The 14658-nt window shown below is 41.1% G+C and overlaps 1 protein-coding gene across 1 annotated transcript in view; it reads right to left on the minus strand.

The window, feature by feature from the left end:
• The window catches only part of LOC124593905 (agrin-like), a 669506-nt gene that overhangs the window by 182378 nt on the left and 472470 nt on the right, over positions 1 to 14658 (minus strand). The window contains exon 11 of the mRNA XM_047132256.1: positions 11470 to 11592. Coding sequence (XP_046988212.1) covers positions 11470 to 11592 — 123 coding nt within the window. The remainder of the gene's footprint in view (positions 1 to 11469; positions 11593 to 14658) is intronic.

Below are 14658 nucleotides of genomic sequence, written 5' to 3' on the forward strand. Positions count from 1 at the left end.
CTGACCCCGCCGGGAATCGAACCCGGGAACCCGGGCGTCACGAAACACAAAAATGAAAGTCAGTATTGGGTTTCTAACACGGGGCGCAAAATTAAGAAGCCGCAACGCTAAACGCTGCGCCACCACTTATTTACCGATATCGCGTGGTAAAAGACACAATAGCTCAGACTCTTTGACCGCCATTTTTTCAGAAATGGTCGAGTATCTACGGATAAGTCGAGACACGTGTTTGCTTATTTTGCCCCTTCTTCTACTGAGCGAAGTCTCTGCGGAACCAAGTGATGACACTTGCGGTGTTCTCCTCGTAGCGGCACATCTTGCTTTCGGTACATCGTTGCCGCTACGCGAACTCCACCAATCAGTGGAGCGGGCGAGGCGAGGAGTCGGTACGAGCTGACCCAGCGACATGGCTGCCGTCGCTGCTTGGTCCGACGGATATTTACAGAAGTTGTCTTCGAGTCTGGAGTTAGATCGGCTGGATGTTTTGGTGCATGCTGGCCTTACAATCCGGTTTAACGCCCAACTTTGAATATATTGCATTTATTAGTAACACATGGGAATCGAGTTTGAGTGCTGAATTACCAGGACAAACAAGGGTGCATGTTTAAACAACACACCAATGGACTCCTGCTCCTTCCTCCTTTTTATCACGCCCTACAGATCCCTGAATGCCATACACTCCACCTAGCCTTCCGCATCCGCTTACCCTCCTCCACCTGCATCCTCTACCAACTTATAAAATTCCCCTCCCTCCTCTTCCATCTTGTACTCCTCTGAATATCTTACATTATCTGTAAACTCGACACTACCCATCCCCTAGTTTCCCCCCTGCTCACTGCTCCTTGTACTCTGCTGTGCCTCTGCTGCCACTCCACACACTCCATATCCTTTCCCAACGAAACTTTAATTGCCTTTCCTTGCCCGACCATGAAATCCATTGTGCTGTATACCCAACCTACCAGATCTAAAAGAAACCACCCCACCTCAACCAGTCAGTTCTCTCTTCCTCTCCTCTCCTCTTCGCCCACACCCTAAGGCTTGCTCCTGAACGACATCCTTCTTCGCTGCTCCAAACGTCCTCCCACACAGACACCCCCTTACACATTACCCCAACTGCTACATTGCTATGATACGTCTCTTCCTGGCAGTCTAGGTCCACTCAACACTTCACTCATCTGTATATCTACTTTAATCAGTCAGCACGTTGGCTTTTTACTCTTTTAACTTGTGCAACTGTCCCTCTGTCTTTTATCTTCTGTGAAAGATTCAGTTGTCATTTCATCTGTGTCAACCTTTTAATTTTTCAACAAATCCAGCTTTTGTATTTCAAATTATGCAACTGAATCTATATCTTTTTATTACGTCAGACATTTATTTTTTCAGCTGAGGTGTCCAATTTTAAAATGTGTCCTAAACTTTTTATTCTCATATGGCTGAACAGCGGTGACTTGTACACGCTGACAGTTCCCTCCCCCCCCTCCCCCACGCCCTCCCCCCTCCCCCCCAACCGCACCCTATGGAGCTATGGTAATGAAATGACAATAAAAGAAAAAAAAGCGGTACTTCATCCAAGATTAATTGAACAGTATGTCATTTCTGTAAATTAATGTTATTTCGACAAACCTGGACTTGCTACGGAAAGTAGCACTTTGTAAGACTGAAGCTACATGTTAACTCTTGATATGTTCGAACTGGTGAGGCTCGGTTAACTAGAATATTTCTTCGCACGTGAACACCTACTTGAATTACTCCATTCTAGTGCTAAGTTTACTGGAGAGAACCTGAGTTGGTACTGCAGTAGGCGATTTGGTGATTGGATGACCCTGCTGTGTGTGTGTATACGTGGCACCGTTAGATTAGTTGCTTACTACCCATTGCCTTTGTCCCCTGAATATTATGGCCTATACTTGTCGTCAGCGACACTACTGCAGGCGCTTATATGTTGCCCTTACGCCACAAGTTGTAGTATAGTTTTAATTCTGTAAGTTTTTTTATGTTCTGTAATATTTGTTGGGATCGTTAATGCCTTGTGTGTATCTCAATTATCTCATGAAAAGAGTTTTTTCAGTTGTTAATTCAAGCTATAACATTGTCTCAAAATATGATAGAAAGCCCAAAGAGTTTCTGGTCGTATGTAAAGTAAACCAGTGGCAAAAAACAGTCAGCATCGTCATTGGGCGATAGCGATGGAAGTGTTACCGATGATGGTGCCACTAAAGCGGAGTTACTACATACAGTTTTCCGTAATTCCTTCACGAAAGAAGACGAAGTAAATATTCCATAATTCGAAACCGGAACAGCTGTTAGCATGAGTGACATAAAAGTAGATATCTTAGGTGTTGCGAAACAACTCAAATCACTTAAGAAAGGCAAGTCTTCCGGTCCAGATGGTATACCAGTTAGGTTCCTTTCAGAGTATGCAGACACAATAGCGCCTTTCTTAGCAATCATATACAACCGCTCACTTGACGAAAGGTCTGTTCCTAAAGATTGGAAAGTAGCACAGGTCACACAAATATTCAAGAAAAGAGATAGGAGTAACCCATTGAATTACAGATCCATATCACACACCTCAATTTGCAGTAGGATTTTTGGAGCATATACTGTACTCGAACATTATGAAGCACCTTGAAGAAAATTACTTATTGATACATAACCAACACGGATTCAGAAAATAACGTTCTTGTGCAACGCAGCTAGCTCTTTATTCCCATGAAGTAATGAGTGCTGTCGACAAGGGGTCTAAGGTCGATTCCATATCACTAGATTTCCAGATGGCTTTTGATACCGTTCCTCACAAGCGACTATTAATCAGTTGCGTGCTTATGGAGTATCGTCTCAGTTGTGTGACTGGATTCCTGATTTCCTCTCAGAGAGGCCACAGTTCGTAGTGATGGGCGGTAAATCATCGAGCAGAACAGAAGCGATATCTGGCGTTCCGCAAGGTATTGTCATAGGCCCTCTGCTGATCCTGATTTACATAAATGATCTAGGTGGTAAAATGAGCAGCCCCCTTAGATTGTTTGCAGATGACACTGTAATTTACCGTCTAGTAAAATCATCAGGCGATCAACTCCAGTTACAAAATGATCTATAGCGAGTTTATTTATGGTGCGAAAAGCGGCAGTTGGCACTAACCAAAGGAAAGTGCGAGGTCATCCAAATGGGTACTCAAAGAAATCCGATAAATTTTCTGTACACGATAAATCGCACAAATCTAAGGACTGTCAATTCGACTAAATACCTAGGAATTACAATTATGAGCAACTTAAATTGGAAAGACCACATAGATAACGTTGTGGGGAAGGCGAAAGAAAGACTGCGCTTTGTTGGCAGAACACTTAGAAGATGCGACAAACCCACTATAGAGACACCCTACACTACACTTGTCCGTCCTCTGCTGGAATATTGCTGCTCGGTGTGGGATCCTTACCAGGTAGAATTGGCGGAGGACATAGAAAAAAGTGCAAAGAAGGGCAGCGCGTTTCGTGGCGTGTGATACGCGAGTTACAGTGGCAGTCATTGAAACAAAGGCGGTTTTCTTTGCGGCGAGAGCTATTTACTAAATTTCAATCACCAACTTTCGCTTCCAAATGTGAACATATTTTGTTGACACCCACCTACACAGGGAGAAATGATCATCATAATAAAATAAGAGAAATCAGAGCTCGAACGGAAAGATTTAGGTGTTCCTTTTTCGCACGCGCCATTCGAGAGTGGAATGGTAGAGAAGTAGTATGAAAATGGTGCGATGAACCCTCTGCCAGGCACTTAAGTGTGAATTTCAGAGTAACTGTGTAGATGTAGCCAAAATTAAAGGCATTTCCTCCCTGTTCTTTATTCAAATCTTTAATGTCGTTATGAAAGCGTCATGTGCGCACGTAATGAAATAATAATTAACATATTAAATATTTTTGACTTGAAAGACCAGTGATCCTTATAAATATTGTACTAATGTTACTGTAATGAAAAGAAAGTGGACAAATATCCGTATGTATAATGTATTATAAAAAAAGAAAAACGGCGAAATCGGCCATTCCATTGCAATGCGTTGCCATTCCAATCTTGCTTCGCTATTAGCTTGTCTCTCAAGTGATTTTGGTTATTCGTGCGAGTTAACTACATTCTCATGTCTATCAGTGTTTAAAGTAATGAAAGCGACATAGTTAACTATATCGTGATTACTTCCTTGAACATTTACTTTCTATTTTTATTAAAGAGGTAAGTTCATAATAGTGATAAAATGTGAAACATTTAAATATGGAAGCTTTTTTTTGGTATAGGAACTAATCTCAGTCGCCAAATTCGGCAATGTTATTTTTCAGAATTGCAATAGAACTTGTAATCACTTTCCTTTGTTCCAAAGTCAGATCGACCATTGGAACTCTAAGATCCATAGAGCGAAAGTCAACATTATGCGCTCAAAGAATTTAACCAAACAAATTGTTTCCAAGAAAACAGTGGGCCATTGCTCAAAATGGTTCAAATGGCTCTGAACACTATGGCACTTAACATCTGAGGTCATCAGTCCCCTATAACGTAGAACTACTCAAACCTAACTAACCTAAGGACATCACACACACCATGCCCAAGGCAGGATTCGAATCTGCGACCGTAGCGGTCGTGCGGTTCCAGACTGAAGTGCCTAGAACAGCTCGGCCACACTGACGACGGGCCATTGCTATTTGAAAATAATACTAAGGAATAGTCATGAGATTTTCAGTAATTCTACATTTTTATTCTACATTTTTATTGAAGACATAATTCAATAACTAAGTCAAATATAAATTGTGGTCCCAGTTTGTACGTTTATCGTTGCTACAGCGTAAGTGAATAGTACGAAATAATATCTTACGTGCCGTTTAATAAATGAATTTATTAAATCCCGAATAAAGAAAGAAAAGGAAACCTAAATTTCGTGTGGTAACGGTAAAAAGTAATAGTTTTCCACGTTCTAGTCAAGTGATATATATTAAGCACTAGGTTATAAACTGAGCTTTGTGCTAATGTCTGTGCGCCACTATGTAAAGAGTACCTTGTGTAAAAATGTTGTAGTTTTATTGAGGGTACAGGGGAACTTACATTAATGTTAACGTATAAGTCCTACTACAACAAAGAAGTGAAAGTTCAGCGAATTGTTTCGATGCTGTGTAATCTGTTGTATTGCCAAACGCTAATATTGTTTTCTTTTCAGATGAGCAGGATCTGTTGGTATATAACTTGAATTTGATGGCTGTTCTGAAACTAATTTTCTGTTCGCCAGTTATTGCAGTTGTGCAAACGCTTACAGCACGAATACGAGATGCTATGGAGGCGGCGACGGAAGAGGTGTTGGCAAACACATGGAAAGAAATTGAGTATCGCCCAGACCTTCTACGGGCAACAAACGTAGCGAATGTGGAAGGCCATCCAGAAAAAAATATCATTGTGAGTTACGCTATCATTTGCAACCAGCAGCATATCAATATCTACGTAACTTAGGAAAAAAATTGTAATTACGGAAACACTTTACGCTCATCCTATGTTTTCATCACTCGATGGGAAGATTTCAGTTAGATTACAGCGTGGTTAGATAGAGATTCCGAAATCAGATATTGGATTGTGAGGCATTCCCAGGAGCAGATATGGACTCTGGTCAAAATTTAGTAAAGAATAGGCTGAAATTTAAGAGACTAGTCAGGAAGAATCAGTGCTAAAAGAATTACTGAGAAATGAAGAGATACGCTGAAGTTCTCTGAGGCTACAATTACTGCTATAAGAAAAAGCTCAGTAGGCAGTTCAGTTGAAGAGAAATGGACATCTCTAAAAAGGGCAATCACAGAAGCTGGAAAGAAAAACATAGGTACAAAAAAGGTAACCGTAAACAAACCATGTGTAACAGAAGAAGTACTTCAGTTATCGACGAAAGAAGGAAGCACTAAAAATGTTCAGGGGATATCGGAAATATAGAAATAAAAGTCACGTAGGAATGAAATAAACAGAACAGGCTGTTAAGGTGAAACAGCTTCAAGAATAAGTGAAGAAATCTAAAGAGAAATGATTGTGTGAAGCACTGACTTAGCATGCAGAAAAGTCAAAACAACCTTTCGTGAAATTAAAAGCAAGGGTGGTAACAAGAATGCAATGGGAATTCCATAGTAAAATACAGAGGAGAGAGCGGATTTGTGGAAAGTGTCTACTGAAAGCCTCGAAAAGAGGGAAGATTTGTGTGATGACGTGGTAGAAGAAGAGACAGGAGTTGATATAGAAGAGATAGGGGATCTAGTACTGGAATCAGAATTCAAAAGAGTTTTGGAAGAATTAAGATCGAAGTAGGTAGAATGGATAGACGACATTCCAACAGAATTTCTGAAATTATTGGGGGAAGTGGCAAGAAAACGACTATTCACGATGGTGAGTACAATGTATGAGTCTGGTAATATACCATGTAACTTTCGGAAAAATCCAATCCACACAATTCCGAAGCATTCAGGAGCCGACAAGTGCGAGAATTATCGCACAATCAGCTAAACAGCTCATGCACCCAAGTTACTGAAAAGAATAATACACAGAAGAACAGAAAAGAAAATTGAAGATTTCTATTAGATGACCAGCAGTTTGTAAGACAGCGATGGAGTCTTTCGCCCCTACAGTTCAATAGGTACATCGAAGAGGCAATGATGGAAATAAAAGAGTGGTTCAGGAGTGGAATCAAAATTCAAGGTGAAAGGATATCAATGATACGAATCGCTGATGACACTGCTATCCTGAGTGGAAGTGAAGAAGATTTACATGATCTGGTGAATGAAATGGACTGTCTAATGAGTACAGAATATGGATGGAAGGAAGACGAAAGTAATAAGAAGTAGCAGAAATGAGAACAGTGAGAAAATTAACATCAGAATTAGTGTCACGAAGTAGATGAAGTTAAGGTATACTGCTAACCTAGGCAGCAAAATAACCTAGGCCGTACATCCGTATTTAATATATTATCGTTATCATTTAGTAAATCTCTTAACTAATTTCCAAACTACCAGGGATACTAAGTGTGTGATCTGCAGTAGGAAAGTTAGTTCAGGGGTTCTGTGCAGCTTTTGTGACAGGTGGTTTCATTGGGGAAATTGTAGCGGCGTGGGAATTGAGGAAGCAAATGAGACTCTTCCATTCTTTTGCAGGGTTTGCTCAAGAGATATGATTATAGCTGAACAGGAGGAGAAAATTAGAGCCCTTCAGGCTGATTTGGACAGAGGGAAGGAGGAACTGAAGAGGTTAAGGGGGGGAGGAGGGTAAAAAGCGGCGGGAAGAAGTAACGGGGAACAGGGGCCACAGAAAGAGGACAGTGTCTGACAGTTTCCCAATGGGCACAACCAATAGATTTGCCTTGCTACCACAGTTAAGTAAGTAAGAGGCACCAGTAGAAGTAGATTTAGTTAAGATGCAACAGAATCTCACTAGGAAACCAACTGTTTCAAAAAAAAAAAGTAGAAAGTAAGAGGAAAGTTCTGTCAGACATTGGATTGGTTCCTGTCGAGGCTATTGATAGGGGTGATTTCACAAGGCATGGCCTACACCTCAGTAGGAAAGGGAAGGGTAAAATGGCAGGGTTGTTAGCGAAATCCAAAAGGGGGGACACTAGTACTCAATGATGTACCTCTTTTTTAGACTAATATCAGTGTCCAATGAGAAGTTCAGGCAGGCAGGTGCTAAAGATGTCCAAAACTCACAAGATTGTCACAAAAGTAAAGTAGATAATAATGTTCCCATATTTAACCAAAATATTGGTGGATTAAGGAGAAAAGTAGATTCTAACAAAAGCAAAGTAAAAAATAATGTTACCACTTTTCACCAAAATATTTCTGGATTGAAGAATAAAGTAGATGAGCTTCTGGTTTGTGTAGATGACACTGAATCTGATAATGTAATAGATATACTATGCCTTTCTAGGCATCACATGGTGTCTGATATGGAAAAGGCAAATATCAGTGGTTATAAATGGTTCAAATGGCTCTGAGCACTATGAGACTTAACATCTATGGTCATCAGTCCCCTAGAACTTAGAACTACTTAAACCTAACTAACCTAAGGACATCACACAACATACAGTCATCACGAGGCAGAGAAAATCCCTGACCCCACCGGGAATCGAACCCGGGAACCTGTGCGTGGGAAGCGAGAGGTGGTTATAAACTAGCTGCACATTAGAGAGAATAAGGTGAGAGGAGGAGTTGCCATATATGTCAAAAGGTATCACTGTGTAAAAAGCTTAGATACAAAAATTTTTGTCTAGAGCAACATATAGAAGCATGTGCCTGTCAACTTAAACTGAAGAAGGGCTCTTTTATAATTGTAACAGTATGTAGGTCCCCTTCAGGAAACTTTCATTTATTCCTGGAAAACTTGGATGCCTTGTTGTGCTATCTGTCAGATAGGGGAAAACAAATTATTATTTGTGGGGACTTCAATGTTGATACATTGAAAGCGTTTAATAGGAAGACTGACCTGGAAGTCTTGCTTGGTTCTATCAATTTGACGTCTGTCATTAATTTTCCTACTCGGGTAGTAAAGGACAGCAGCACATTCATAGATAACACTTTTATAGACCAAATTAAGTTTAAAAACATAAATTCTTGTTCTGTTGAGAATGGCCATTCTGATAATAGAGCTCAGCTAGTTACAGTATATGACATAGCTCCATTCAGTAATTCAAAACTACCCTTCAAAGATGTGCACTCAATTAATGACTCAACAATTAGAAATTTCAGGGAAAATCTTCAGCAGTTAGACTGGGATGAGATGTACAAGGAACCCAATGCTTATTTAAAGTATAACTTATTTCATGATAAACTTGTAAGAGAATTTGAAAACTGTTTCCCCAAGAAAGTAGTTAAATCTAATTATAGCAAACCATGCGAAAACCTTGGCATACTAAAGGAATAAAAATATCTTATAACCACTAAAGGGAACTGTATCTAATAACAAGAAAGAGTAATGACCCAGAAACAGCCAAATATTATAAAAAGTACTGTGCTACATTAAGGAAGGTTATTAAAAAGTCCAGGAGCATGTGTATCATGTCTGAGATTGAAATCTCTGATAACAAAATCAAAACACTTTGGAATATTATTACAAGGGAGACAGGGCAACCAAGAGTACAGGATGACAGCATTACCATCAAAGCAAATGGAAACTTGACAAACAACAAGCTGGAAGTCGAAAACATTTTTAAAAATCATTTTTTAAATGTTGTAGAGAAGATAGGATCTAAATGTTCATTAGAAGAAGCAAGGCAGTTAATGGAAGAGGCCTTCCCCACACAATTTGATACAATTGAAATTCCACCCATTTCTCCTTCTGAAATTAGGAAGATAATCAACTTTCTCAAGAATAAAAGCTCACATGGAATTGATGGCATTTCCAGCAGGATAATAAAAGCCTGTTCCCAAGAGATAAGTGGGATACTTAGCCACATATGTAATAGCTCTCCGAAGCAGGGTATTTTCCCAGATAGACTGAAGTATGTCATTGTTAAACAACTACATAAAAAGGGGATGCATCTGACGTAAACAACTACCGCTAAATCTCTCTTCTGACTGCCTTATCCAAAATTCTTGAAAAAGTAATGTATTGTACAGTAGCTTCACACCTTTGTGAAAATAAAGTTTTATCAAAATGTCAGTTTGGTTTCCAGAAAGGTTTTTCAACGGAAAATGCCATATATACTTTCACTAATGAAATATTATATGCCCTGAGTAACCGGAAGTCACCCGTTGGGATTTTTTGTGATCTCTCAATGGCTTTTGACTGTGTAAATCATGGAGTACTTCTAGATAAGCTCAAGTACTGTGGTATGAATGGGACAGCGCTCAAATGGTTTAAATCATACCTAACTGCAAGAGGGCAGAAAGTGGAAATAAGCAGTTCACATAATATGCAAAAAAATGATGATTTCTCAAACTGGGGAACAATCAAGAATGGGGTGCCACAAGGTTCGGTCTTGGGTCCTCTGCTGTTCTTAATATATACTAATGACCTGCCATTCTATATTCACGAAGATGCAGAGCTGGTACTTTTTGCCGATGATACAAGTAGTATCGCTATCACACCCAATAGACAAGAATTAAGTGGTGAAATTGTAAACAATGTTTTTCAGAAAATCATTAATTGGTTCTCTGCAAATGGGCTCTCATTAAACTTTGACAAAACACACTATATACAGTTCCACACAGCCGGCCGGTGTGGCCGTACAGTTCTAGGCGCTTCAGTCCGGAACCGCGTGACCGCTACGGTCGCAGGTTCGAATCCTGCCTCGGGCATGGATGTGTGTGATGTCCTTAGGTTAGTTAGGTTTAAGTAGTTCTACGTTCTAGGGGACTGATGACCTCAGGTGTTCAGAAATCGGTATATAAGGTAGAATATTCAAAATTTCTACGTGTATGCATTGATGAGGGGTTGAACTAGAAAAAAAAACACACTGAATATCTGCTGAAACGTATGAGTTCAGCTACTCACGCTATTAGGGTCATTGCAAATTTTGGCGATATACATCTCAGTACATTAGCTTACCACGCCTATTTTCATTGAGTAAAAGAGTATTCATTGCACAAAAGCGTGTAATCAGAATAATTGTTGGAGCTCATCCAAGATCATGCTGCAGACACTTATTTAAAGAGCTAGGGATCTACACTGTAGCCTATATTATTATTAACAATCCGAACGAATTCAAAAGTAATAGCAGTGTACATGGCTACAACACTAATATAAAGGATGATCTTCACTACTCAAGGTTAAATCTAACTTTGGCTCAGAAGGGGGTAAATTATATTGCCACAAAAGTCTTTGGTCACTTACCTAATAGCATCAAATGCGTGATAGATAACCATATAGCACTTGAAAGGAAATTAAAAAAAACTCTGAATGGCAACTCCTTCTACTCATTAGATGAATTTTTGGATATAGTAAGTGGGTAATTTCCCTACACCCCACCAAAACAAAAAAAAAAAAAAAAAAAAAAAATACATATTAAGTGTCATGTAATATTTTGTGTAATGTAATATCTTGTATTGACACCTTTTATTAACCTGACACGTTCCACATCATTACGAAGTGTCGTATTCATGATCTATGAACAAGTACTAATATAATCTAATCTCTAATAGGGGAATAACTTCCATGGTATTAGAGGGAGCTGCAAAGGTTAAAATCTGTAGAGGAAATCTGAGATTCGAATACATCCAGCAAATGATTGAGGACGTAATTTGCAATTGCTACTCAGAGATGAAGAAGTTGATACGGGAGAAGAATTCATGGCAGACAGCATCAAACTAGTCGGAAGACTGCCGATAAAAAAAATAATAAAAAGGAAATGTGGACACACAAAAGACGTGCGCATTTGAAACTAAGGGTGATGCTTCTTGCAGGCTCTGACCCTCGTCTATGGTTTTCCTACACAGCGAGCTGTGTGCTCGTGACGCCACAGAGGCCGTCTCTTACCGAGCTTGTTGCAGCCGCACAGCGAAGGACAGCCGGCGTAGTCCGGTCCCTGGGCCGCTGTCTTCCCGTCTGGGCAGCAGCCGAAGAACTCGTCCTCACAACCCCTCAGCGCCGCTGTGACGTCTGGAACATCGCGACAACTATTAAACATCGCCGGGACACTGAGGAAGGATACTAGCTTGCTTAGTGAAACATTAACTTATTTATTCAGACATACGGGGCGAGCCAGGACTCCACCGACAATCATGGACGAAAGCAAGAAAAAATGTTTAGTAAATATTGGTTCTAAAATTCATACCTTAAGAGCTATGGCTACTTGTTCGTCTTCGATACTGTGAGACACATCTCTTCCATGCAAACTCTTTTCCTTCCGTATACTGGGAGGAGACAGTTCGGACCAAATAATAAAAAACTGTTCAATAAGCATGTACCCTAAATTGCATTCCTTAAGAGCTATGATCTTTTGTTTAGTAGAGGAGATAAAATTCACGAGAGCGAAGATGAGAAAGTGCTCATAGCTCTTACGGTAGGCACTTTACGGGCTATGTTTAATGGCCATTTTTTCTTGTTTTCCTCCGTACTAGCATCTCTCAAAGTACGGAAAAATGGTTCAAATGGCTCTAAGCACTATGGGACTTAACTTCTGAGGTCATCAGTCGCTAGAACTTAGAACTACTTAAACCTAACTAACCTAAGGACATCACACACATCCATGCCCGAGGCAGGATTCGAGCCTGCAACCGTAGCGGTCGCGAGGTTCCAGACTGTAGCACTTAGAACCGCTCGACCACCCTGGCCGGCAAACTATGGAAAGCAAAGAACTTTCAATAGAAGGGATGTCTCTCACAGTAGCGATGATGAACAAGGGCTCATGGCTCTTAAAGAGCGCATTTTAGAGCCCATTTGTTTTTCTTGCTTTGCTCCGTACTACCACCTCTGAAAGTTTGTCGGTGGATTTCTGTTCACCAGGCGGTAGCCAAACATATGGAAACAGCAGAAACAATACACATTTACATTGCTGATACGCTGTAGGAGAATCGTTTGGATTCAAAACAGCTCCCAGTTGTCACGAATGGATAAATACAGGTGTTGTATAGTTATCAGTCGAATCTTATATCATTCTTCCCGAAAATAGTTGCAAGTTCAATTAACAATGATGAGGGTAGATAGCGGCCAGGTACCCTTTTCTCTAAAGTAGACCACAATGACTAAATAATCTTGAGATCTGCTGACGTTGGAGGCCAGGGGAGATGGAATAATTCAGCTCGGCCTCACAGAATCAGTCCCAAGCGATTTGAGCTGTTTGAGACTTACCGTCTTGGAACTCTACATCATCGCTGGGTTACAAACATGGTACCATGGTGTGGAGCTGAATGAGCAAATGACCCTTGGCACTAATGCGATCTTCTAAAGTAACCATGGAGTACCATGATATGACTATGCAAGTCATCACCGCACCCGCCATGTTTCACTCCTGGGACGTAAACTCGGACAGAAGTTGCAAACACAGTACGAAAACACACATCCGACAAAATGACATACTTCTGTTGCTTGTGCGGGTGTTATGGTTTAGGCTCCACGTTTTCCTGTTAGGCATTTGCATTACCGATGAGTAGTTTTGGAATTCCAGCTCGCGTTGCAGTTGCTGCTTATGCAGCTCTCTTAGTGTTGTTTTGGTGCTGACAGCGTCCGCGAGTTCTGCAGTGACCTTTGCGGCTGTTGTCCGCTTATGTTTCGTCACAATCCTCTTCAAACCCCGTCCGTCATGATCACTCAATAGACACTTTCGTCCGCGTTGTGATATAGCTTTCTCTGTACGCGCTATAATTCTTCGATACTTTGTCTCTTGAACCACCAAATACCTCGTTGTCTTGGTTACGGAAACGTCTGCGATACGAGAAGCAGCAATTTGCCGGCTTTCGACTTTACTTAGCTTCGACGTAACGCACTCACAGCTACACAGAACACTTTTCTGACCACGATTGGCACCTGCAACGTTTTGAGGACAATGCACAGGTGTCGTTCGTGATCAAATACAACAGGGCAACCCGTAGGCTTCGCTAGCATCTGCATTTATGTTCAAGGGTGCATTTCACGCGGTGTTTCCATATATTTGTCCAATCTCTGTATACAAGTTGGTCATAAGTATCTGAAAAATTTATGGGTGTGTTGCAGGGTGTATTGTGCTGAGAAATAAAAGTTAAGAAAAAAATTTGATACCATGCCCCGTTTCAGATTTAATTAGCATTGAATTTAGCCAATCAGGACGTTGTGCTCGCAGAATCAAGCGGCACGCCAAATACAATTACTGTCAGCAGTTGTTATAGCGCGGATGACAGCGCAAAGATCGATCAGCCTTTTGCTCGGGTTCGATCTTTACTACCGTTCCATGTGAAACTTTTGTATTACTCTTTTGTTCGGTTTTAGGGAACTAAACGAAGTACACGACACTGCTATGAAATCTTCACGGGTTATCAGCCGAGTGGCGTCGTCTTCCAGTCACAATGTTTCAATGGATTGCGTATCCATCATCTTCAGGCGAAGTGTCGGGATGCTGCTCGCTCACTATCATCCCCTCTTCGGGGAAGTGTGTGGGTGAGTTTGTAGCCTTGCGGCCTTTACTCCACTTTGTACTTGTGTGTGTGTTTATTTCTGTGATTTTTAGGTGTCTGCGTGATGTGATGATTGTTCTCTGTGTGTCTGGTATTTGCCTGGAGTTTGCGAGATGATTGATATTTTGGGGGAAGGAGGAGGATCAGGAACTGGATATAGGGATTTTCTCTTCGGCTTAAGTTGTCGAAGATCGTCATTGGGCGTTTGTGCTGGTCACGGGATATGTCATACCGACCTAGGGAGTGGATGAGGAAGTTTCCTGACCTGGAGGAGCCTTCATAGAAGGCCCTTGCCAGATCTTGGAAACGCTCTTTTAGGAGTGGGATTTCTGCTGCAGCGTGCAGATCGTCAACAGGGAATCCGAGGGGTAGACGCAGTGCCCTCCGGAGGGCGCGTTTCTGCAGCCTCTGGAGTTTATCCCGGTGATGCTTCGCCAAGTATCCCCAGACATACTCCATTATTGGTCGCATCAGGGAATGGAGCTGGTTGAGTTGAAGACTGGGTGTAGGATGGACATTCTGGCACAGACCTCCCTGTGGACCTCGTCTATGTGGGGTTTCCAAGTAAGACGAGAGT

Source organism: Schistocerca americana, chromosome 2 (genome assembly GCF_021461395.2).
Source record: "Schistocerca americana isolate TAMUIC-IGC-003095 chromosome 2, iqSchAmer2.1, whole genome shotgun sequence".
NCBI lineage: Eukaryota > Metazoa > Arthropoda > Insecta > Orthoptera > Acrididae > Schistocerca > Schistocerca americana.